The sequence below is a fragment of the Ambystoma mexicanum genome, chromosome 7q, assembly GCF_040938575.1.
Source record: "Ambystoma mexicanum isolate Mex_15411 chromosome 7q, UKY_AmexF1_1, whole genome shotgun sequence".
Taxonomy (NCBI): Eukaryota; Metazoa; Chordata; class Amphibia; order Caudata; family Ambystomatidae; genus Ambystoma; species Ambystoma mexicanum.
The window spans coordinates 8,037,062-8,064,479 of NC_090941.1; the positions used below are offsets into that span (position 1 = coordinate 8,037,062).

The 27,418-nt window shown below is 42.9% G+C and overlaps 1 protein-coding gene across 4 annotated transcripts in view; it reads right to left on the bottom strand.

Annotated features, from left to right (window-relative positions):
* The window catches only part of GABRR3 (gamma-aminobutyric acid type A receptor subunit rho3), a 2,040,413-nt gene that overhangs the window by 221,268 nt on the left and 1,791,727 nt on the right, over positions 1 to 27,418 (bottom strand). For all 4 annotated transcript variants that reach the window (XM_069639257.1, XM_069639256.1, XM_069639259.1 and 1 more), the window contains 2 exons: positions 25,500 to 25,662; positions 18,448 to 18,536 (listed from right to left, as the gene is read on the bottom strand). In XM_069639257.1, coding sequence (XP_069495358.1) covers positions 18,448 to 18,536; positions 25,500 to 25,662 — 252 coding nt within the window. The remainder of the gene's footprint in view (positions 1 to 18,447; positions 18,537 to 25,499; positions 25,663 to 27,418) is intronic.

A 27,418-nucleotide genomic window follows, 5' to 3' on the forward strand; every position in this document is an offset into this window, starting at 1 on the left:
GTGCTTCGCTCTCGAGGAGTGATGGGACCCACTCCGAGACCTGAGGCGCGAATGGTGACGAGGAGACGAATGTCTTGACTTTGTCGAGGAAGAAGAAGCTTTTGAAGTTTTACCTTTTTCCACCTTCCCCCTACGCTCCTTCAGGGCCTTAGCTGTCATGGACATACAGTCCTCGCACTCCGAACAATGGTGTTCAGCTCCCAAACACCAGAGACAAACTCTGTGAGGGTCAGTCAGCGACATCTTTTTCCCACAGTCTTGGCATTTTTTGAAGCCAGACCGAGGGGTCATCGGTTCCGACGAGGAAGCCATCGAGTATGGATCAAATATCTCGAGGAAATAGGATAAATTCTCTACGAAACTGAGTAACGATATTCCGAGGCACTGAGTAAGCGTGGAAAAAACGGAACCGAGCAACGAACGCTGCGCGCGGCCTTTATATGCGGGTTGACGTCGATACGGCGGCTGTCGAGGGACATCGACTCGGCGGACATCGACGCGCAGCACCCTCTAGAGAAAAATTTTTCGAGGCCAGCAAAGCTGGAAAGAGATATCTAAGATAGGGAATACGTCGGAGGACACAATCCCTTCCAAATGCAGATTTTACAAAAAGAACATTTTGAAAAAGAAAGTGATCTCCAAGGTGCAGAGCAAGAAATGGTTAAAATGATTCAAGAAAGAGACAAGAGAAACAAAGAATTCAATGAATGACAAATGCAAATGTGCGACATGCAGGAGGTAATAAATAAAATGTAAGGATTTAGAACAGCAGATGTGCATTCCCAGTTCCCAGGAGAGGCGGCAGGGTACTACATTCAATGGAGTGGAGGTGAATTCTATTTCTACCCAAAGAACTAGTGCTCCAGTGACTGGGCCGGTGACTGAACTTGGTTGCAGCGCCCTTGGGGGATTTGATACTCCCATTGGGGGCCGCCACCAATCCCATACACCTGGAACCAGCATTGAGTCACCAAGTAGTGCAATTCCATGCATTGCAACAAGTAGCCCCATAAAAATAATGAAATCTATTAAAGCTCTGATCAAACCATTTAAAAAAGGAGAGGAATGCTGCATTGAGGATCACTTAGAAGCGGTTCATGACATTTTTAAAGCACTCCAGATACCTAAGGAACAGTACAGACAATATTTTCATTTAACTTTAGATGCCCCGACGGCCAGCATCATAAGGGGATTAAATGAACAGCAGAATATGACATGGGTGAAGTTTGAAAAAGAAATTAGGCGTCATTTTTCTCCTTTCCAGTCATTACAGGAGGCAAAGAAAGTTGCTTACACACTTACTGCTGGGCCTAATACATCCCCTCGCCAGTTTTTACAAGACTTAAAAAGAGCATTTTCTCGCTTTGATGTATCTTTTGACCCCAATTCTAAGGAATTTAAAACCGCCTACTTCTATGGGCTACAGAAATACATCATATCCCAATTGGTTCGTGAATTTGATCGTGACAAGTCCCTTGAGTGGATTGTGCATCAAAGCACAAAGCTATATGAGGTACTCTATTGTCAGGGTAAAGAAAGTGATAAAATGAAAGATACTAGACCTAAATCTAAAGAACCCTCAGCAACAGTGATGGAAATCAGGTCAGCCAAGATGTCCCTTGAGTCTGCTCAAAGTCCAGGTAAAAATAATTCGGCACCTGAACAAAGGGTTAATCAACAAAGGTCATCACACTCTGTACCAATGTTTCAATCACATGATCCTAGTAATAGGGAGAGCTACATCAGTCCTAGGTATTTAGGAGATAGGCCCCGGGCAGGCTATCGGCCTGATATGTCAGGTATGAACCATAATCAGAGACAAAATCAAGACCAAAGAAATGATGGTCTCTACCAGACATTGGGGACACAGAGCAAATTTGATCCCAACACCATGATATATGATAATCAAGATAGACCCCGATATGTGGATCGATTTGCTGATAATGGGAATCAACATAGGGGGCCAGTACCCACAACATGACAGACAGGACATGAGACAGAACATGAATTATACTCCACGTCAGTACAATGATTCCCCACCAGGGGACTACAACCAAAGAATGGGTGCACCCCGCTCCCCTCCACAAATGAATCAAGAGTTCAGAAACTATCCCAATACAAATCACTCACCTGAGAGGTATCAGAATAGATCCAATCAAGGAGAAAGCAATCAGTATCGATCTAGGCCACAGATAGAGGATTCTAGAGAGATGGAAAGGTTCCAGTGCCTTGAGGCCCAAGTGAAAATGTTAGCTGAACAAATAGGGAAGCTTTGTACAGCACAAAAACAGTCATCAAAGGAGGGGGCTGATGGCCATAGCAATGACCGGGGGCTTCTTCTGAAAAAAGTACTCATGATACCTGCAGTACCAAAAAGACAGATTGCTCTGATGTAATTTCGCATAATGACTCTGAGATGTCTAATGATTTAAAAGTAAAGATGCCAGTAAATGAACATGTAACAGAAAGTGCAAATACTTCCAAAAGAGAGGTACGATTTAACCTAGAACTAAATCAAACATTGAAGATTTGTACAAATGAAATAAGAAAACCTGAAAACCCAAAAGAACAAAGAGACAGGTTTAAGAAAAATGACTCATGCATGGGGAATACCAGTAGACAGGGAGTAAATGGGGATGCTATAATTCCTTCCCTGGGCAGTCAAAACAATGACCAAACACAGGCAGAAAAAGGAAATACTCCAAAGGAGGGTACAGGCCAATCACCTGAAGAATTCTTTGAGCCACATATTTTTGAAGAGGCTGAAAGGGCTGGTACCACACTAAATGATCACAAATGCACAGAATTAAACAATGACAGATTGCTGAATGATGTTGTTACACATGTTCAGTTGTATGGTTGTAATGTGGCCCCTGATGATACCTGGATGGATACGCGAACAGTGGCCACACTCCAAAAAACCTCTGAACATGGAGAAATGAATAAAGTCTATCGCGCAGAAATGGACAAAAAGGAGGGAAAAATGTATTTCCATTTACCAATGTGTTTAGCCAAAAGTGAAAAAGGCCTGAGAAAGGTGAGCCCCGAAATCAGTAAGAATTCACACTTCTTATGTGTGTTAGAAGAAGTTGAAGACAGGTATTATGCTCCCATCACTGTAGAAGAAAAATGCCAAACATTTGCAATGATTGACACTGGCGCACAGGCCACAATTATGTCCAAGGAGTTGGTAAAGAGTATCAATGAAGGGAGATCCCCACATTATCAAATCACAGTGAAGGAAAATCAAGGTCCAGTGCATAACATTAACGGGGAGGAGGTGCCCATTATAGGTATAACTGAGGTTGACATAAAAATAGGAAAACACAGAATGAAACAATAGGTATTAATCACATCTATTTGTGAAATTCCATTTCTGATGGGGACAGATTGCCTGAAAAGATTGTATCCTCTCATAGATGGGGTGAATGGAGTGCTGTGGTCTTTAACCAAAAAACCATTGAGACCTAAGAAACTAAAATCACAAAACAGCCACATAAATGAATGTCACAACGTTGCCAAAACAAATGATGCTGTGGAGGTATATCTCCAGAATAGTTGCATACCTAGTGTCACTGTTATATTAATGTGTCAAGACAAAATGCAGAGCGACAATGGAAAACTACCTGTACAAATATACTTGGACCCAAGGAAAAAATGGCAGACTGCCATAGATGAGCACACTTTACGTTTTTATTTAAAAGAGAAGACATGCAAACAGAATATTGCTCCTAAAACAGATTCAGAAAAACACATTACCACTCTTGCTGAAATACACATGGAAGATAAGCAACCATGGGTTCATGTTGGTATAAATGACTGTTTTAAAACAATAAAAGCCACTTTAGCGCTTGAACAGGAGAGGAGCTACATTAATGAGAAATTGTTGCAAAAAATAATGGAGAGGGAGGAGATCCCGAAATTTAGGATTAAAAACCAATATGTTTCTGGGTTGGACAGTCCAGACTTTGAAAACCGAATTGCAGGCAGATGCATGCTAAAAATTAGCATTGGGCAGAAAACAATTTACCATAATATATGGATACTGAGTGGAACACAAAATGATTTTTACATGTGCAATGACATCATGCACAGAATGTGTATGGTGTTAGATTTCCTTAATAAAAAAATATGGTCAGGCCTAGGTGGGCCGGCACCTGGATTTGAAGACAAAAGAAGGGCTTATCACTGTGCACAACTGGTCCCTTATGCAATTGAACTACAAATAAGGAAATATACTATTATTCCTGCATTTACAAAACAGTTTGCAATAACACTGAAATGCAAAAATGGACAGCAGATGAAAGACTCTGATGCATTTGTGTGCCTGAATGAATCCATAAAACATCAAGGCCTGAATTATGAATACATTCCATTGGTAGATATTGGTGAAGGATCTGTAGGAATTATGGTAAATAATAAGGGTTGTCAAGATATTCATTTAGAGGAAAACTCCCCATTAGGAATGGCCATACAAAAATCACATTATACTGCAGATCTAAATAACATGGTGAGTGGAAATATCCCTGAAAAGTATGTAGATGCCAAGGGTGAGTTGCCAGAATACCTGGACTCTCAGCCCAAAGGAATATTTAAAATTCATTCTGTGTTCTCTTATGATTCAAGTGAGACAGTGTGCTGTTATCAAGAGAGTTTTAGAACATTTGATTTAAGTGAAAATGAAATGGAAAATCAGCCCATTGAAATGGAAGCTGACATGCCAAAACATTTAAAAGTGGCAGCTTTACAAAGAGACACAGCCACACAGCTAGAGGAAGGCGCAGAGATTCCACTACCGGAACATTTTCCGGAATTTTCCAAAATGGTAGAAGAGCAGATCTTATTAGCGGATGCGTGTGACAACGATGAGGATAGAAACGAATTGAGGAAGATATTTATGGAATTTAAAGATGTATTTGCCAAAGACGCTTATGATTGCGGGCTAACTAATTTACATGTGGCCACACTTCCGGAAGGGTATAGCAGAAGTCCAGTATTTGTACGCCAGTATAGACTACCGCTGGCATGTTTAGAATCATTGGCAGAGATTATTAAAAATTTAGAATTGCGGGGAATCATCAGGCCTATCCATAGCACATCCAACACGCCCATTTTAGGTGTGTTAAAACCAAATGGTCAATGGCGGCTATGTGCAGACTTAAGGGAGTTAAATAAAAGAGTACCAGTGTCCAGATGGCCACTGCCATTCATTGATCAGGGCCTAGCTCAGGTACATGGTTCAAAGGTGTTTACCACATTAGATCTCACCTCTGGATATTGGTGCGTCCCATTGGCAGAGGAGATACAGAATTTATTTTCCTTTACATTTGACAGAACTCAATACGCATGGGTTAGAACTCCGTTCGGGTATGTTAATAGTGGGAGTGAATTTGGAATATTTTTGAGGAAGGCCATGCCTGATGCGGCAGAAAGAGTAACCATAGTTTATGTGGATGATGTCCTGATAAAAAATGAAAGTTTAAAAAACAATTTTGATGAAATAAGACATGTGCTTGGCCAATTGCAGAAAGCAGGCGCCAAAGTGTCTTTACAAAATGCACAATGGTGCAAGAAAAAAGTGAATTTTCTAGGCCATGAGGTAACTGAACATGGACTAAATCCACAAAAGAAGAAAATAGAGGCCATACAAAAACTAAAAGACCTTAAAAATGTGAAAGGGGTGAACATTTTATTAGGAATGACAGGCTATAACAGAATGTTCATTGAAAATTATGCTGAAATCACTCAACCATTGACTAAACTTCTAAAACTAAATACACCCTGGAAATGGGAGAAAGAGCAGTCTGAGGCAGTAGCCAAATTGAAGGAATGTCTTGTAAAGGCACCATGTTTAGCATACCCCATAAACAATAGGGATTTCTTTATAGAAATAGGTTTCTCTGAACATTGTATGTCAGCAGTGTTATCACAAAAACATGATGTGAATCACAAAACCATTGCCTATGCAAGTAAAGCATTTTCCCAAGTTGAAATGAAATTCAATTAATGTGAAAAGGCCCTATTAACCACTGCGTGGGTGCTACAACATTTCCGCCCCATTGTTCAGGGAGAAAAGGTGATTATTTTTTTATTTATTTTTTTTTTATTTTATTTGTGTTTAATCCCTTCGGATTTTTTTACAAAACGAAGAATAAATAGCTGAAATTCCCCTCCAATATTTCCAATGTTTAGTATGTGGTTTCTGGAAGGTCTCAGGTCTCAAGGAGGGACGAGGCGAGCAGTTGTTAAAAAATTCGTCTAATGTCTTGGCGAGCCGGTGAAATCCTACTTGGAGGGAGCTCTGGCTTGTGACAAGTCTATGTTTGCGCGATCTGCAGGCGGGCAGTTAAAGGCTAGGCTTCTACAGAACATTTAGAGTTAATGATGTATTGCATGATGTTTACAGTAGCCAAAGCCCAGCCCTGTTTGTCGCCTGCAATCAACTTGTTCCAACAGGTCTCCTCGTCGGTTGCTGTAAAATCGGAGATGCAGTTCTTCAAATAGATACCCCGAATTTCTTGAGTCTTAGGGCAGTTCAGCAGGAGGTGACGAATCGTTTCTTTTTCTGTTGGGGATTTACAGTAACGGCATTGACTTGTGTTTGATCTGCCTCTTATTGCCAAGATCTCATTTGTCTCCAGGAGATTTAAACGGATTCTCAAAAAGTAGAGCCGGGCTGCTCTACTCGGAAACCGTTTAAGGTATGTTTGCAGTGTGTCCTGTTTTTTGAAGAACGGTGGAAGATGGCTGGTAAGTTTGTATTTATTAGCTGATTCTATAGTTTGAATCCAGTCCCATTCTTTGATTTTTTTGCAGGTTTTGACTGGGTTGGTTATCAACTCTTCCTTACAACTGTCTGCTGAATATAGGAGGGCCAGCATGGTGGATTCCCATCTCAGCAATGAGTTACATGATTTCATTTCCAATTCCTGGTTTATCAGGCGATAAACATATGGGCTCCCTGGCGTGATGCATTTCCTGTATAGTAGGACGCTGTTCAACGCCACCGAGGTACTCAAGGATAGCAAGCCAAGTTCTCTCCTGAGCGGCGCTATCGGTGTCGATTTCGGGAGATTCAGTATTTTCCTCCAGAAAAGCGCCTCCAATTTGGGCCACAGGTCTGCCGGTAGATTGGGCATAGCATCTGTACCGTAGGTTACAGTAGGGATGACCTTCTTTTTATAGAAGTCCCTTACTGGAATTATGGAGTAACGACCGAATTTAAGGTCAATTGCCTTTCCCTGGTTCGATAGGTTCTTCACTTTATCGATAAGGGTTTCTTGCATTGATTTATCATTCGCCGAGCTGTCTAGTGTGACTCCTAGGTACTTAAAGCTATGCACCTTTTCGATTCGGATGGAGCCGAGGCAGAAGTTGGACTTATCTGCTTTTTTAGGAGTTTTTTGGAGTCTCATCATTTTAGTTTTTGACACATTGATTTCCAAATTGTTTTCTTCCATATACCTTTGCAAGTTGTTTAACTGCCGTTGGAGACCTATGGGTGTCTGATCTAGTAGGATCAAATCGTCGGCGTAGAGTAGGCGGCTAAAGGTGATTATTGAAACAAATCATCAACCTTTGCAATTCTTAGAGAGTAAAAGAATTAGGTCAGGTAATCTAGCGCAGTCCAGAATCACTTCATGGACGTTAGCATTACAAGGTTTTCCTGTAGAACTGAGATATGGCCAAAATAAAAAGAGCCCAATTGCTCAAGGTTTAGCAGATTTACATGACTGTACAGCTGAACAAGCATCAAACGAAATGGAAATAGAACCTAATTTACAGGAGTTTGAACAATCACCACACAAAGCTTTTGATGAAAAAACATGCAAGGACTTGCCAACTGTATATGTTGATGGTTGTGCTTTTCACATTGAAAATGACAGTAATAAACAATTAGTGTCAGGAATAGGAAATGTCTGGTTGAAATGTGAAGGTATCCCCAGCATAGGGATGAGAATTGGAGCTAGAAGCAGTCAAGTAGCGGAATTGGCAGACATTTATAAAGCAATTGCTACTGCAATTGATAATAAATTCTGTGAAATTGTCCTGGTGACTGATTCTGACTATGCACAAAATAGCTTTGTGGAATATCTACCTGGCTGGAAAGCGAGAGGCATGATTACATACAACAAAAAGCCACTTAAGCATGGAAAAATGATACAAGCCATAGACAAATTGGTGTCAGAAAATTAATTTGACAATATACTGGAGAAAAATGTGTGGGCATTTAAAAACTCCAGGAGAGGCTAAAGAGGGGAATAAGGCAGACCACCTGGCTAAAATTGGGGCTGTGATGGGAGAATTGCTACCTATTGAACATTTACTCGGTGAAATACAGATTGATGCAGTAACACGTTCTAAAGCACCAAAGGAGACAGAACAATCATTGGTACAATGGAGTTACAACACCCCAGACCAAGATTTGATTGAGGCACAAAAGAATGATCGAATTTTGGGAATCTATTATAACCATTTGATAGATCCTGGACAAAACCCTTTAACAGAAGATGATTGTGTGGTAAAAGAGGAATTGAGGGTGCTATTAAAGAATAAAAAACGAATTAGACTACAGGATGGACTCATGATTAAAGAGTCCATAACAGGACAGATACAATGGGTGGTACCCCTTTCATTTAGAGGGCTAATGCTACACCATGCACATGATGCCATAACTGCAGGCCACAGGGGTTCACAAAAACATTGGAAATACTAAAAGATTATGCTTATTGGCCACATATGTCCCAAGATGTGGAATTGTATACTAGAGGAGGTCTAGTATGTGCCCAATTTAAACCTGCTTCACCAATGCACAGAGCTCCACTAATGAAAAGAGGCCTAACCCTTCCATGGTCAGATTTGCAAATAGACTATGTAGGGCCTTTAAAAGGGTCGAGCAGAGGAAACCGTTATATTTTGAGTGTGGTATGTTTGATGTCGAAGTGGATTGAATGTATTCCTGCACCAGATTGTAGTGCGCAAACAGCAGCCACATTGCTAGTGAATCATGTGTTCTCAAGGTTTAGGTTGCCACAAAGAATTGAGTCAGACCGAGGAAGTCATTTCACAAGTGCTCTAATGAGCAAGGTATGGCAAATACTGGGTGTGAAAAGGAAACTACATATCGCATATCGGGCGGCTTCTTCAGGTGGAGTTGAACGGGGTAATAGGTCTGTTGTGGACATTTTAAAGGAATTTGTAGCTGAAGCAGGTTCCAGCTGAGATTTACGTTTACCGTTGGTTTTGATGGCAATCAGATCAACTCCTGCCAAAGCAACAGGTATTAGCCCACATGAGGTCTTGACAGGTAGAAAAATGGTGTTGCCGCAACACCTGCTATACAGAACACATGAGCAAACACTTGTAAGCGCATCTACAGTTCATGAATACATTGATGAGCTGAGGAAGCATTTACAACATGCATTTGCTTTTGTACAGAGAAATCTGGAAAGGGCTGCTGCCAGTGCTAAAACATATTATGATAAAAAGTCAACAGTAAAGGAATATTGTGTAGGGGATCAGGTGTATAAATTTCATTTTGGAAAAAGTAAAACAGAAAAATTCCAAATTCCTAGCAGCCTGGCAGAGGCCATTCCGAATTATAGATAAAGTCTCTCCTGTGGTTTATAAAATTTTAAAGACTGAAGGTGAAACAGCAACAGAACAGTTAGTGCATGTAAACCAAATCAAGCCATGTCAGCCAAGACATGAAATAAAAAATCTGGAGCGTGTAGAAACAGATAAAGTCCCTTGAACACAAAAAGGTAAAATAAATGGGTACAGTCAGGAGGCAGTGACAGAGAAGTTAAATAAAGATGGTTGATTATAATGGCACATAAACACTAATATATGTAAATATATATATATATATATATAATATAGAAAAAATAGAAGCTGAAGTTTATGGAGTTGGTGTGCAGAATGAAAATGCATTAAATATTGAATGTTGTTTTATGTATGCTTGTTCTCTATAACCTGTGCTTAATTTCAGAAGGCGAAAGAAAAAGGGCGAAATGTTTTACAAAGCATGTTTTATTTTTGGCAAAAGGGTGAAGTTAGTATTGTGCTATATACTTAATCTGTTTCTTTTCTATTTGATTTAGAATATTAACATATTTGTACCGGAAGTCACGGGAGACGATGGAGTTCTGGAGCCCATGTGGACGGATTCCGGAAAAGCCCCGAAGGGGGTCGAAGACCAAGGCTGCAAAGCGATCAGCATTGAAGATGACACCAACAATATGGTTAATGATGATGATATTCGGAGGGATCTTCAAAAATTCAGAAGCACAGGTTGTCATTAAACCTGGACCAGCATCTGGTAATGCGGTAGAAGAGGCACCAGGATTCATCATGAGTGAGAGAAGGATGATTTTCCAGAATATCTACATACCATTGAATCCTGAGATTTTGATTGAAAAACATTTGAACCATACCGGAATTAAGATTGACCAGACTAAAGAGTGGTTGGAAACAAGAAAAGAGGACTCTAAGCAGTCAATAAGAGATATTGATGCAATTGGAAAAAAACATTTATGAATTCAGCAGACATTAAGAAGAGGAGAGGAAAAAGAGGAGCGGTGATGCTTGCGATATCATTGGTAATGTCTATAGTTGGAGCCATAATAGGTACCCCAACATCAACAGCCAATGCCATTTCGGTAGGAACGCTGAGTACTAAAGCGCAACAACTGAGTGTTGACCTAGAAATAATTCAAAAAACATTAGATGGGATTAGAGGGGGATTGGATGAACAAGTAAGATTCATAAACTGCAATCATTCTAAATGAACAAGCGGATGTGATGCAACGGGCGACTAAGCTAATTATTAAGCATGACAGAACTTTAAATTAAATATAGAATATAATGAGTCCTGTTGATAGACTATTAAGAATTATATGAGAGAAGTTCAAACTGCAGTTTCACAATTGATTCAAGGACATATTCCCTTGTATTTTGTTTCGCAGGATATTATTCATCAAATGATAGAAAGATTGACCAGGAGGGAAATTGATGTGGTACAGGTAAAAATTGCATTTGAAATGGGTAATGCAATGCCATTATATGTGGACCTGGAAAGGTTGGAGATTGTTTTTTTACTACGCATCCCATATGTAGCTCCTGAACTTATTTATCAAACCAAGTGGGTACACAACGTGGGGTTTTGGCAAGAGGACAAATTTATTAAGATTAAGACTCCAGAAGTGGTGGCATTTCAGTCATGGGAGCCTGAAGTTTACTTAATACCAAACTTGGAAACGTGTGTCAAATTTAAAGAACAAAATTATATGTGTCCAGGTAAACCGTTTGTTCCTGATGCCACAGATGCTATTTGTGGTTTGAAATCTGACCCAAGTATATCAGAAGGATGTGAAGTGATCATTAGCAATATGGGGAGTGAAGAACTGGCACAGGCTAAGATGGTCAGAGGTAAATGGTTGGTCAGCACCTATTTAAAGAACATGACAATAGTACATTTGAATCACGGAACATATGTGGTTAAACAGTTGAAATATAATGTTTTTACTTACAGGTTCAGAAGAATACAATTGTGTCAATTAGAGGATTAACATTGTTTCACGTGACAAATGATATTTGGGAAAGCCAAGTAGAAAATAGCAATTTTTTTCAAAGGGACACATTTCTAATAGATCCGGATGTGGAGTTTTTATTGAATCATAAAGAAAAACATGTAATAAAAATGAATCTGAGAAAAAACAATATTACAGTTAGTAACCTGGGTATAATGGAGGTGGAAATATTTAATTGGGGAACATGGGGGGAACGTTCAATAGTGGGTTTAGCTGTCCTGGTGCTAATCATGGGTGGATGGTTGATTGTGCTATCAGTAAACTGATATGGGTTTGGTGCACTGCTATAATGCGGTACAGCAAGGCATGTGTTGCCAGTGTGACATGGACATGTAAATAAAAACAGGCTATTCAGTCAAAAACGATTTCTACATCTAAAATGCAAATAATGTTTTTTCACAGTTAAAAGCATATATATTTTTTTCTCACCTGAAATTCCTCTGTTGCAGGAGACACATTTGAGGATTAATGAACTAACCTCATTAACAATACTAACATGATTCCAACTCATTAATAATATAATGTGTTCTCCAGTGCAAAATGAGATGGAAAAGACAGGCTCTGAAAGTCATTTTAAACGTGCATCCAGATTTTTTTCTCTTTGCTTCCATCTGTGCTCTGTCCACAGTATTTGCAGGAAGCAAAGACTCGAATAAGCAGGAAATCAGTTTTGTTACAGTTGCAACTGTATAAGCCAAGCCATTGTTGAAAGTAGGAGTATAGGACATGATGGATTTTTATTGGATGCACGTCACATTAAGGGAGGTAACAAGAGTTTTCCTGTAGAATCTCGGGGAAGAAGAGAGTTAGAAGACATTTTTACACAGCTCGGAGAAAGACCGGGCTGGTGGCTGGGGAGTTTTTTGATTGAAAAAGCAGATCCCAGTGCACTGCTGCAGAGACTGGGAATTCCAGTCAATAAGCCCCGGTTTGAGTGACGGCAGATGCTCGTCCTTGCTGGGCTGATTTAAGAGGGAGCATTGAGCCACTTCCAGAAGGCGACCAGCCGAAGAATTTCACATGCTGGACAGGCTTGGTAATTATATTGCAGAGTGCGGGGACAGTGTGTATGTGTGCGAAACTATTCAGTCAGAGTAGAAGAGGGAATTCCAGTGTTTTATCAACATGTTTAATGTTGCAAATTGAATATGTTCTCGCCGCTCTCTTCTCATTTTGTTACAGATAATGTTGTTACTGTGCAATTTCCATTAATTTCTGTAAAACGAGTAAGATCGTGTTGAAATGCAATTTTTTATAATACACACAAATATCTGAAAGCATACGGGTAGTGTGTTTTATTTTTCTCTTTTCTTTGTGAATCTACCATTATAGCACTGATAATATGGGAAGATGTTTAGACAGTGCAATTGTCATTTTTAAGGTAGCTAAAAACAAGACTTGGCGGTAGCTGTGTGCACGATTCCATTGAGTATATAAGTGTGTGATTTCTGAACGGAACATAATAACAATGAAATAGCCTGCTGCTGGAGGTACATGAGTCAGCAGAAAGAGAGGCCCTGGACATAGTTCACTGATCTAGATAAATTGGTGATGAATACCACATGTTAGCTCGCTGTCGTAGATAAGTCAGTGAGAACAGCCCATGGTGGCACTCCAAATGAAAATGTGGTGTTCCTGAAATGTACGCCCGAGGCCTCTCTAGTGATCACACGAACAAACTAAACAAAAATAAGGGGTTCTGGATATTGGGGCCACATATAAAACAAAGGAATTATGCTCACCAGAAATACCACCAATAACGCCTACCAATATAATGTATACCACTAAATGTATCTGTGTGCTGAAATAATGTATGTATACTGTAGTACTATATCCCAAATCTAATCTGAATGCAAAGAGTGATTATTACTGAATTATTTTCATTTTGGCGGTAAGAAAATACCGCTAGGCCCCAAATCTATACAAAATACCCAACACACCCTAGCCCGGTTTGTGGTCGAACTGCCCGTGCCAAGCACCCCGGCAGCCGGATAGCCACTCACCACTGAACCGCGAATCACCGGACCGCTCCTTGTACCTGAGAAACTTCGCGGCTAGTTTCTTCCCTGGCAGTGCAACGGACTCCTGTCTTCCACCACAACGAGATCCTCTCTTCCCCCAGACGAAGCACCGACTTGCACCCGCTGCCAGGAACAACTGCCCCCGCTGGAGCGTTCTCACTACTTTAAGGTACCGTGTCCGCCAGGCCTCCCTTTCTAAAGATTGCTACAAGGTAATAATAGCTCCTTAACCTTCTGGACTGGGCTGGCCGCCTTGACCCTCTAACTGGTCCCTTTCTGTGGTCCAACTCCTTTTTGAACCTTTACAAGACTTTTGTGCACTGCAACCATGTGACCTTGGACACATTTCGTTTGGATCCTCTGAAAGTGGATACGGCTTCTTGAACTCTAACTACACGGATTTACTTTGCCTTTCTCCCTTGTTGTGTTCTTGAAAAAGTGTTGGGATCTGTTTCAATTTGTTTTCTGCTTTTCTCTCCCTTTTTAAAACGAACTATTAGAGTGCCATCTAAGTTAAGCGTTCACCGCTGTCTGAAAATAAGTGGGGCTTTACTTAAGACTTGTCTAATATTCTTTTAAGGGAGTGCATATCTTTTAGTGACCGTGTTTCTGAATTGCTTATTATTAGTGCCTGTGTGTTTTTCTAGATGTGGTTTTAAATAAATAATTATATCTCTTTTACACCGAGCCCTGGTCAGTGTTTACTTGTTCTATTGTGTGCTCTTGACCTATTGTGAATACTCTGTATACTGCCTAACTCTTCTTGAGGGAAGTCTGACTGCTCAGCCACAGCTACCAAGTGAATCTGTGTGGTACAGACTGCTACCAAGTGGGTTTACTGCCAAACACCTGTAGTCCTAAATCTTTTGCAGTGGTCCCAGAGGGAACTGCACAGGTTTCTGCCTAACATATACCCAATATGACTTATCAGATCAAAGCTTATGATCTCTTAATGTTAAAAAATAGAAACCGAGACCGGTAATGAAGAATGAGTAATGGACCAGAATAGAGCAGTGTACATCAACTCCTTCTATGGGTTGATTAACCTCCTCCGCCCAACGTGGTAACTGTTCCTTTTCTGCCCAGACGATGTCTACAAAATTGCCAGCTGCTCCACATTCGAACATTGCTGAAGTAAGAATCTGTCTTCCATCCGGAAGTATTGAGCGAAACACAATCACCATCAAACGAGTATCATGAGTTCCAGTGTATTTTTGTGTAGAAACAGTGGGACAATTTGACACACCCTGCTAAGTCGTCCCTTCCAAGTCCGGGTTCTGTCGTTTCACTGATGTCTCGGAGGCACTTCTGGACAGTCACGTAATAAATGAGCACCAGACCCACAGTATAAGCATAGCCCCAATTCCCTCCTTTTCCTTTCCGCCAGAGTGAGTGGACCACATGCAAAACCAGTCTGCATGGGTTCATCTCGACCAGCCATTTCCAAGGAGTTGGGTTTACTCGAGTTGGTGCAGATCCAGCAGAACTCTTGTTCTTCTTCCATTCAGCTCTTATTTAGGCCATGCGATGGTCTATCTGAAGTGCCATGGACCAACTCTGATAGAAAATCTGGGCGATGGGTACAGGCCAATTCATCTTTAATGTCCTCATTGAGGCCTCTTCGGAATACTGTGTATTGAACTGCTTCTAGTCATCCAGCTTCTGTGGCGGTACGTTCCATAGATCCATAGTTTCTTGTTGAACATCCAGGAGTGGCCCACAAGCCTAAAAAAATAAATAAAACACCCCGTTCATTCAAAAGCTTGTCTTAAGGAGGCAAGGAAGGCGGATAATCCTCAAGTACAGGACTAGCTGAAGTCACTAATGGGGTGGCAAGGCATTACCTGTCATGTTAGAGACCATAATTCCCACTGTAGCCCTGTCAGTAGCGTATGTAGTGGGACGAAAAGTGAAGTACACAACACATCCATCAATTCACAAAGTTTCTTAGGTGAACCTTCAAACTTGCCACAAGCCAATCCGAAGGATGGTAAATCCGATGAATGGCCTTCTCGGCTCATCATGTACTGTTTGAGCACAGCATTCTCTGCTTTTAATGAATGTACTTCCAAAGTGAGTCCTTGGACCGCAGAGACAAGTTCTTAAAACTGTTCTGAGGTTGCCATATTTTCCTGGCATTGCAATCTGTCAGACTCTTTGTTCCTTTTCTCACCTGAGGTCTCAGAAACCGTTTCAGATGAGTCTTTGGTCTTGGCTGTGATGGGTGTGTTCTTCCTCCCAGCACGCCGACCCTCGAAGAGGCTAGGTCTGCCACCAGAGGAAGCCACTCTGTCCATCTAGGTATACAGCTGGACAGAGTGATTCCCTTGGTGCAGCCCTCACAAGGGGAAAAAGCCAAATGGCACACAAATAAAACTGTTTTCTTTCAGCAATGAAAGCATCCAATTAATGATCCAAAAGGAAAGGACTCTCAAAGCAGAGCCGGGAACAAGCAAAGCAGTTCTCCAATGAAACAAAGTAGCAACAAAAAAGCGGGAGGAGTAAGAGCTAGGAAAAGGTATCACAAGGGAGACAATGAGAGAATCTAGGAAGCAGAGGGCAGGGCATGAAAAGCAGGCGAAGTAAAGAAGGCAGAGCGAGGAGTAGCACTAGCGTCTTACCCAAAGCAGGAACTGGTTTGCAATGCGAACGTGAGGGACATTGTCAGCTGGATATTGCGTAGGTTCGCCATGTTGGAAGAACAACTAGACCGTTAACTGAAGAGCAGGCAGAAATGTAATGGCACGTTAAAGGCTATGTTTCCTAACATGCCATAGTTTCCAATCGCCTTGTGTTCTGACAGCAGTCTCAAGGCACAGGTCCCCTTTGAATGTTCGCTCTGTCACACGGAGCCCTATCACCCGGGCTGGACTCCTGTGAACTGTTATCGTGCTGCATGCCCACAGCCTCCTGCTGCTTTCTCTGGCCTCTCCTGCAAATAGATTGGGTGTTTTATAGACCTGCAGCCCTCTCACAGGCTGCAGGTGCGGTTCTACAATTAGCCCTGCCTGACCATCATTAAGGGGACATGCCTGACCTCTACTACTCTTAGCAGGCTTCTTCCTCGTCCCAGTAGCAGAGTGGTAAAAGCACCTAGTCCTCATTGCTACTAGATGCCTCTTCTTCGTCCCAGTACTTCTAACAGTCATACACGAGGAAGTCAGGGGAGTTCAGTCAAAATACCCCATAAAAGCGGGGGAAGGGTTGGCTTGATCAGTGGTAGGATAAGGGGGATACCAGGTCTCTCCTAAAGGCATCCCAGTCCTCACAAACCCTCAATCCAGGTGATCTTTAACCCTTTTTGCTTTCTTCCCAACACGTTTGGACTGAAGATACCTCATACTCTTTTCGGCCAATGGGACATGGCTAACAAAATCCGATAATGGCCCCCGAAATAAGGGTTTCTTCTTGGAAAGCGGATACCACGTCTCGTCTGAGGGCACCCCACTCCCAATTCCCAAGGACCCTCCACCAAGGTCCTCCTCCCTCACTTGTCTGCCCCCAGGGTCAGGATCGAAAAGAGACGACCTTTCCCTGGCCACCTATGCATAGGATCCCAGGGGAGTAGACGTGAGAATACCCTGCGGTTTCCCACAGCACATATAAAAGTAACCAAAAATCCCAAGTGAAAAAAGTTAGGCTGACACAAATTTATCCACACTGCACTGTTAGCTGGTGACCAATAATCGGATGTTCCCTGCCTTTATCATCTAACTGAATAGACAGCACCTATCCCAGTGTCAGAGGCATCTGTCTGCACAATAACAGTTCTCTGGTAATCAGGTTCCCTGACAACCAGGGCCAGACGAAGGGAATCCTTCAGGCCTTGGAAGGCCTTCCTACAATCCTCAATCTAAGTGACTTTCTTTGGTTTCTTAGACACTTATAAACTATGGAGGGAAAGTTTCTAAAAGAGAAATCTTTCCAAATAGAGCACTGAATCTGATTTAAGGCATCTGTGTGTACACACTCCTCCCTCCAAATCCCTCACCCATGGTCCAACCCTCTGAATCCTAACACTCCTGGATCTGCATCCTCTCTCTAACCCCCTTGCGCCCAAGCTCTGCTCTCAAATGGGGATGTTTCACCCAAACCCGGCTCTACAAACTGCTTCCCCATTCCCTGCCCAAATGTCCCCTAACTCTACTCTATACTCTTATTGAGGGGATCCAATCCTCATGACCCCCACCCAGCTAGCCCTATGCCCCTAACCCCACCTCCACCACCCCATCGGCCCATGATTTTCTTACTCATCAGACATCAATCCTCTGCCTGCTCTGCATGGAGAACACTAGTCATAGAAAGGAGACCACGCTTACAACAACCCTGTGTTTGTCACGTAGTCAGCAAACTGTCAATCCATTGAACGGGATTCAGCCGATTTGGATTGAATGAACCATTTTCACAGAATATGGTTAAATATGTTAGAAGGTAGGCTAATGTATCTTTAAAGCCTTGTGTGGAACCACCAACATACCTGCAGGAAACATCTAAATATATTGTGGTTTTCCTCAGTGTGCAGCCCTCTTGGTGAGCCCTAGTTTTCTGGGTTGCTTCTCAAAAACTAACTTGTGATAGCCCTCATTTGAGCGGTGGCAAGGGGTAGGCGGGGGTCGGGTTATAACTTTAGGTTTTTAAGAAAATACTAAAAATCATCTATGTGTCTAGGGGTTTGTTTGCGTTGGCCATGTTCTCTGGTTTCACAGTCAGATTGGTGCCTTGAGCTGGTACAATCTGCTAGAGTTTGTGCTGGAATAATAAATGTCTTCATTCGCTCACTGATTAAAAATGCCTGCATAATTTCAAGAATTCAGGTTTACCTAAGCGGTACTTACGTCATTGCCTTCGTCTGGTTCCACTGTAGCAATAACATGATCTTTAAACGCCAATCCAATTTTACTGTCCAATTTGGGAAGTCTGCCACCTAAAGGGAAACAAACATTATATAGGGTATACGAAGTAGGATAATGCAATGTTGATGGCACTAAAATGGAAAAACACCAACTCAGATTCCAGGACACATGGACAGATATTTAATTGCCAATTGTGAGTGGCAAGCTAAAATGTAATGACAACATCAAAGCGTGTCAATCCTCAAATGCATTGCACCAGACATCTGGATTTTTTCTTTATGCATTTGTTTTCACTAAAAATAAACACTAACACATATTGTGGCACAGTCAATTTAAACGATTATTATCTAAAAGGAAAACAAAACCCAAACAAGAAATAGTGTACTAGTCCGTTCTCAATATCGTAACTTTAAACATGTGTATGTTAAGATGGATTTTCAAAATCAGCCTTGTTGGGAGGATTTTGCAAGCCCATCTGATTTTTGTTAACTAAACCAAGGTGAGGCAGCAGAGCGGCAAGGCTTTGTCTCAGGAATGGTGCAAGTATTTTCTAGAGCTACAAGTCCACACAGAGCACCACCAGTAATTCAAGATAGACAGCAAGTATAAAAATGCTATTATTTATTAGACCTTTAGTTTAATCACTAAGATAAAAAAAATTTGTTTTAAAAACACACAGGTACACAAAACCTTATAAACACATATAAAGTCAGATGCACAGAAAATAGCCATAACTCATTAGAATCAACACAAACAGTGCCCCTCACCCTTATAATGTCCAACTCTAAGTTGACTTGGGGCCTTGTGGCCAAATGTCACCGGATCCGAAGCATATGCTTCTTCAGGTAGGTTTATATAGAGATTTGCAGGGCCAGTGGTTATGATTAATAAAAAGTTCCAAAAGTTAGATACAAGTTCAAGTAAAGAGCACGTGTGTACTCAATTGAATCCAACACACTAGGATAGGCTGAGAGAACGATCCTTAACCAGATTCTACCAACAAAGATCAGGCCAGAGAGTTCGGCTCAGGGTTTAACATCGTAGTTACCCTATGGGGGACACGATGAGAAAGCAACAGGATAGTAGACTTAATCCCCTACCACAGAGTTCTCTGGATACCATGGTTGGAGTTTCCATACTTGGTTCCAGGCTTCTTGTTCTTTCTTGGTTCCTACCCAGAGGGTCTAGACAGCAGAGATACTTTGTTTCAAGAGATTTCGTTTTGGTTAGTCGTGTACTTCGGAATCGGTTCCAGACAGCTTCCGGTTGAAGGCCCAAATCAAGGCAAGTGAAAAAGTCTGTAGGAGAGACAGCCACTGGAAACACTCAGGGACATGAAGACAAGATCCAACAAAGGTCACCATGGTCAGGCGGTGACGGGCGATAATACAGTGGTGAATATAGAAGCAGCCGCAGCACAGCTTCCTTTGGATTGAGATGGCTGTAAATGTAGGAGCAGGCGACTAGTGGCATAAGCTGAAGATCTGCCAAGCTCAAAGACTTTACTCGGAACACCGACAGCTGCAGCAAAGTAGGCCAGGAGAGCGCTGGGCAGTGATCCAGGGTCATTTCCAAAGGCTGAGCAGGCACGAATTCTCGAGCAGGGGTTGCTACTGGTAGTTACCACTGGGAGGGGGAGGTTGAAGCACCGACAAAAGCCTTCTTGAGATGAGGACAGAGGAACAGGATCTCACCAGGAAAACACTTTAGTCAATACTGGTCAGATGCAGTGGTCATCCTTGAGTCGTCAGCGAGCAGCTCATCTTCGTAAAAGTCTGTGTTCTAATGACAATCTGATCAACAGCCGCAGGGGGGAGTCCTTTTATCCAATAGTCAGGCTGGGAGCTAGCCCAAGGCCACCAATGATAAGGATTTGCACAATTCAAACAGCCAGTTGTTATCAAAACATGGATTAACATTACCTTCAAGTGCAGGTTAGGTACCATGCTATCCTATTTGCAGGATTCCATCACTGATAAGCCGATTGCTAGGGGTCTCAGGTCCAATGGACAGAACCTGCTTATTCACCCCAGATGTAGAACTGCTAAAGCCGAGAATGGAGCCTTTTTCCATCAGCCCCAAACTCTGGAACAATCTACCAGAAGATTTAAGACTCCAGAGTTCCCTACCTGCATTTAAAAGAGTGCTTAAAACCAATCTGTTTGGATAATACCGCAGCTCTTGCCTTCACTCTCCTTCTCTCAATGCCTTAATCTGTTAACTGTTATGTGAATGTCCAACTGTTAGCGCCTTTATGCCTGAGGGTCAACAGCGCGATATATAAATGCAGTAATGTAATGTAATGGATAACCACTGCTCATCACGTGTCCAGCAACAGATTTTCAGGGTCCGAAGATGTGGGTTGGGGCTAGACATTCCCAGCCCATTCCTCACACAACGTTCCTTAGCCTGAGAAATCCACAGCTTTCCCATTGCCATAAAAAGCATTTCCTGACCTCTGAAGGCAGCTAGAAGACCAAACAACAATATGGCCAAAGAACAAGCAAAAAAAAACATGTGGCACAGCACCTTTAAGTAGCCATGTGTGGTAAATGCAAAAGTGCAAGAGTAAAATAACAAAAACTGTAAAAAAAAAAAAATAACACAGCTGCCACCAGCTTGTCTTAGGCACATTGTAAAGTAACCAACGAGCCATTATATTAAAAAAAGATAGATGGGTACAAATAATCCTAACTGCATTTCACCTTAAGATGATGTGTGCAATTGAACCAATGCAAGAATTCTTAGAGAGTGACGGTCTCTCAGTACTGCTAGTCTTGGTGAATATGCAGTCAGGCAGTCAGTCAGTCAATAAGTTTATTCGGATCAATTCATCCATCAAACACATAAAAACACAAGTACAATACATATCAAAACATCTCACTAATAAAATACAGTGTGCACGTGCCGAGTTCTCACCAGATTCATTATAATCTAAAAAAGGTTATGAAACTCACTACATGACCCATAAGAGGGGGACCAATTAAAGTGCACAGTGCATATTCAATAGGTTATAACAATCAATGTAGTTCACTTTGGCTAATAACACCTTTCTGTGGTAGATCGCTCTTTTCAGGAAGGACAGTAGTGCCCAGGTTGTCAATACAGAGTCCGCAGCCAGGAGAAAGAGCATTGCCAGCCTGTAGGAGTGAATGTTAGATGACCTGAGAACCGGCAATATGGTAGACCTAACAATATTGTATTGCGGGCAAAACAATAGAAAGTGCTTCAGGTCCTCCCTATCTGCCCCGCACGCCAGGCATCCAGGTGAATCGGGGTACCCAAACCACTTTGCCGTTGTTCCCCTCAGCTGTAGGCCATCGAATCTGGAACGCGTGATCAGCCAGCGATCTCCCTTTCAGAACTCTAATTCACCCTGCTGATCACTGCGTGGGCTCTGTCCGTGTTCGTGACGAGCTCCATAAAATCCCTTTCATCCCTGAAAGCCCGGTTCAAAGTTTGTTTGACCAGAGGTCAGCATATTATCTGGTGGAGAAAGTACCCTAATGTTACTTCGGGACAGGGCTTCATCGATAAAGGCTAGCCAAGGGATTTTTTTCCAGTTCTCCCTTGCCATAATGGTCCTAATGATGAATGACATGTTGGCATGGTCATTCGCCGAAAGACAAAGTCAAAAAGTAATCAGCATTAAGGCCCATTGGTCTTCACAGAAATCCATTCCCAGTTTCCTGTGAATAGGGATTCAAGGAGCGTATCCCAGGAGACCCAATAGCCTTCTAAAAAACGTGTTCTCAACCTGAATCTTTGGTGCTTTTGAGAAACCCCACAGTGGTGCTCCATACAATGTCACAGCCTTTGTCTGCGCTACGTAGACTTTTAAGGGTACATCCAGGGGTTGGCCCTGACAGTGGAACAGGAATCGCAATATCCCACCTACATATTGGCTCCACTTCACCGATTGATTGTTGACACGAGCACTACCCGAAACAGACTCTGAAAATCTTACACCCAAGTAGTCAAATTCCTTGACTCTGGGAATAATATTCCCATTGCATAACATTGGACGCATCTTTGACAACCTCTTCCTTCTCGCACATCCCATTACCGCTGATTTTCTGGAATTAATTTTTAGCCCTAGATTATTCATGAAGGCAGCATAAGCGGCAATCAGAGTCTGGAGGGCCCTGGGAGACCTGACTATTAACACCATCATCTGCATAAGCCAGGACCGGAAAGGCCCTACCCCCCCCAGACTTGGATAGACCACCCCAGTATCCGCCAAGGCCTTTAAAAGCCCATTGATGTAAAGAGGATTGGGGCTAAAACACAGCCCTGACGAACCCCACATCCCACCTCAAAGCAAGTAGTGCATTGCCCACCTGTTCTGCTGCGCACACAAGCATGGTTCTCCCTGTGAAGTTCTTGTAACACAGTTAAAATTCCCTTTGGGCATCCCAAGGACCCGCGCACAGCCCACAGATTCGACCTATCTACTTTAACGAAGGCTGTGCTCAGGTCAATAAATGCGAGATTGACCCCCCCTAGCCCTTGCAAAAACGGAATTGGAAACCACTAAGTACAGGTTTAGACTATGTTCCAAAGTTCCCACCCCGGGGCAGGGAACTTTGTCTTACTTCGGAGAATGCAGTCTGAGAGGACTGCATTCTCCGAAGTAAGATGTGGGACTTGCGGGATCCCCTTTTTAAAAAATGGGGAAGATGAGGGTTAATTTCCATGAGGACGGGAAGTAGCCAGTGTCAAGGCAGGCGTTAAACACTATTGTCAGCAAAAGGGCCCATAAATCAAGCTGGCCCTGAAACAGGTCCGAGGGGATTGCATCAGGACCAGGGGCTCAGTTGTTGGGGATCAGTAGGTTAATGGCCCGAGAAACATCCTCTAGCCTGTAACGCAATGAGGTGCGGCTTCTCCCGGTTGTTTCCGCTGATACTCCACCTCCAAACAGGGGGGCCAAAATACTCCAGCCAAGCTGCCGCTTCCACATACGTACCTCTTGGACTATCCATGGGTTTAGGAGCGGAGCCTGCTTTCACATATTCCCAAAAGGCTTTCTGATCATTCCGCCTTGAAGCCTCCAGAACACTCTCCCAAGCTTCCACTTCAAGTTTGCTTTTCCTTCTCTCCAGCACTAAGTGACAGTTTGCTCTGACTTGAATAATCTCCACCCTAGTGCTGGCAAGTGATTTTAAAACTCTCAGAAGTGATTTTTTTGCGATTGTACAAGACTCATTAAACCACCCCCTCTTACAGGAGTTAGCATTCCCCTTGCACTGTGCCGTAAATCCCTTAGTAAGGGCCCCCACTAGCTTTGTGAAGCTCTCCACTACCTGCCCTGGATTTGCCAAGCTATCTAGAATTCCATGAATGGCTGATGTCTTCACTGCCAGAATATCTGTGTGCAGATCAGTGTCCCGAATTCTTGCTCATTTAATTCTCCTGTTGGACGCATCGTTCGTTTTGTCCATGCATGGAAGGCTTTCTGGCAGATCTGCCCGCCCGCCCCCCCCATAACGCCACTTAGTTTTAAACTGATTGGGTTGTGGTCACTGCTGGGTTCCATCATCACTTTGAAAACCCACTATTCTGTCACACAGCTCCGAGAGGCAAAAATAATCTATAGTGGAGGAGCCCTGATGATTGTTGAAAGATTGATTTCCCGGGATATCGGGTGCTCTGTGTCTATTTACCGAACGCATCCCCCATTCTATAAGCCAGACACACATCTGCAATCCCTTCACACATACCCGAGCATCCTACATTATTGGACTAGGTATTCTGACAGGTCCACTAACGGGTCGAGCAAATACGCAGAGGGTCTTGCACCCATTTTGAGATTAAAATCTCCACCCCATATAAAGGATGCTCTACAATGCCTCCTGTCCCTTATTATCTCGTCAATAAAGGCCTTGAGTTTTTCCATCCTGTTCACCTCTGACGTATGAGGACTATTATAGAATAGTCAGTTTCCCCATAAGAATGAAGAAAACAGGCAAGAGAAGTAAAGCAGAAGCCTTTAGTTGCCTCCAAAAACTCAGAACAGGGTTCAAAACAAGCAAAAAGAAAGGGTGTGGCATAGAAATCTATGGTGGACGGGGGGAATGAGCAAAAGGAAAATCTTTCCTAACAGTGTATATGTTAATCGTTCAAACGCTAAAGTCTTTCAGTTAACACCACTGATTTGCTGGAAGGTCAGTGGAATAGGTTTTTGCAACATTCATGCAATCTATCTGGCAACAGAAGAGAGACAACGCTCCCCACCTTAAATCGATGCATCAAATCATCCATAATTAGCAGTGAATGCAAGACTAAACTTTCTTCTTGGGACCTCAGATAATGGAGAAAGAATATTGAACAATAGCATTGGCAAAGCCAACAGTTTTGGTTTTTGTGCACGCATGTGATTAACATTTGCCATTTACTATCATAACGTCACAATGCGGCCAATAAGAAGGCAACATCTGGAAAAAGGTGGCTAGCACCCGAGGAGTGATTTGCCATGAGGGTTTTTCCTATCCTTTGGCCATATTGTCATGTTGCCTTCTTCCTGCCCTCTTGGGTCAGGGAATTGCTATGTATGGGAAGCCCTTTCCCAGAGAAAGCTACTGCTTTTGCGGGCAAAAAGGACATTTGTATGTGAGCACTGGTGTGGGGACTGGAACCGTCTGGTCCTAGTCCACATCCAAGTCACATGACGTCTGTTGCTGGACAGAATTTTTGGCTAGTGGCTATATATGATTGGATAGCCACTGCCAGTTTGAATGGTGCAGACCCTTACCACTGTGGCGGGCCTGAGCGTGCTTGCAGGTCAAATCTTGGATAAAGGGAGGACTCCTGCAGCCCTTCGACAGATCATCGTTGGAGCCAAGGCACCTATGAAAACAGGCAAATCCTACCAACAGAAAACAAAACTACCGACACATAGGATCTTGATCATAGGATATTTATCAAAAACATTAGAAGTAGAATTATACATAACCAAGGATATTTGTTCTTTGTCCTTTCCACATTCAAATACCTGTAATAACAAAATAATTACTATGTGGTAAAAATTGGACCTGGGGTCAACGAAGCAGAGTTCTCCAAATAAGGGGGCAATCTATTCAAAATAAAATCCTTTTTCATTTCGGAGGATCTCAGTTCTTGACCACGTTCCAGTCTGTTTGCAAGACTTCTCAGGAGGGTACTTAATTTCAAGGCAGAATCCCCTGCATTCACTTGCTGCAATTAAAAAAAGAAAAAAAAGTGTATTTACTACCAAGACGCGTAGAGCAATGGCAATGTAGTTGAAGCACAATTTTATAGATGCAATACTTAAGAAAAAAAACGTGCCGGTGGTGGATCATTACCGGGTAGGTAATGGCCCTGGACCTGAGCTTTGCACAGGCATGGTCTAGTAAAAATTTTTATTTAAAAAAATAGATAGCCAACATAAAAAAAAATTACTAGCATTCTCTTTTTTAAAACTTCCTATGTAAAATTTTTAGCTATTCAAGCTCAAAATTTGCAAAAGCAAGCACATGGGCGCATCCATTTTGTGAAATGGATGCCCGCCTGTGCTGGCTTTTGCGGCACTAATGAAGGAAAAGCCAGCCAGCTGTAGTAAACAAAAGCTACCGCTGGGTGGCTTTCCCTTCATTAGTGCTGTACGCGGAGGACGGGGACCGGAGACCAGAGCAGTAAAGCTGCAGCTGAATCTCGGTAAGTGCTATTTATTTTTTTAAAAAAATAAGCACTAGCTGCGTTTTTTTTTCTAAGTTTTCCGGGCTGGAGGAGCCCGGAAAACTTAGAAATAAAACCGCAGCTTTAAAAACGTTGTATTTATGTTTACGGTCGCTTTTGAAGCGACCGCAAACATAAATACAACGTTATTGTGTTGGAAAACGCTGCAGTTTTTCTTTCCGAGTTTCTCAGGCTCCTCCGAGTCGGAGGAGCCTGAGAAACTCGGAAAGAAAAACCGCAGCGTTTTCCAACACAACCGCGTTGTGTTTCTGCCTGCTGTGGCTATCACTTTGGGTCTCCGGTGCTCACAGGGGAGCCGGAGAGCCATCTGGAAATGGAAGTCTTCGAGAGAGCCTTCCCTTGATTCACAGACCCAAAATTCACGAACAGTTGTGACGTTTTCCGAAAACTCTTTGTGCGGTCCACGTAGAACTTCAGCGCTCTAGCTACATCCAGCGAGTGCAAAGTCCTCTCAGCCGGCGTCGAAGGCGACGGAAAGAAAACTGGTAACACCAATGGCTCGTTGAGGTGGCAGTCCGACGGCACCTTGGGCATGAAGGAGGGGTGCGTCCTCAGCACTACCCTCGTGTCATGAAAAGCCAAGTATGGAGGCTTGCAAGATAGAGCCTGAATCTCTCCCACTCGTCGTGCAGAGGTGATGGCCATGAGGAACGCTGTCTTCCATGACAGGAACTTCAAAGGCGCCGAGTGCATAGGCTCGAATGGGGCTCCCATGAGCCTGGTCAGCACCACATTAAGCTCCCACGCCGGGGCAGGGGCCTTCACCGGCGGGAGTGATCGGAATAGTCCCTTCATGAATTCCTTTACCATGCGATGAGACCACAAGGACGCCCGTCCCGTAGTCCTGGTGTATTGGGAGATGGCAGCCATATGTATTTTTATGGAGGCGTGAGCCAGTCCAGCTTTGGCCAGCGACAGTAGGTACGGCAGCACTTAAGGGGCCGTAATCCGCAGAGGGTTAATCTTCTGTGCACGGCATCAGACAGAGAACCTCTTCCACTTATGACCGTAACACTTGAGAGTCGAGGACGCCCTGGCCTTTGCAAGAACCTCTCTGCAATCAGCCAGGATATCGTACCCTCCAAACTCTAGTGCTGCAGGAGCCAGGCCTGCATGTTCAGCGACTGTGGGTCGTGATGGAGAATGGCGCCTCCTTCTCTGGAGAGAAGATCCGTGTCCGCCGGCAGCTTGACTAGTGGGGACGTCGACAGGTCCAGAAGGTCCGGGAACCATA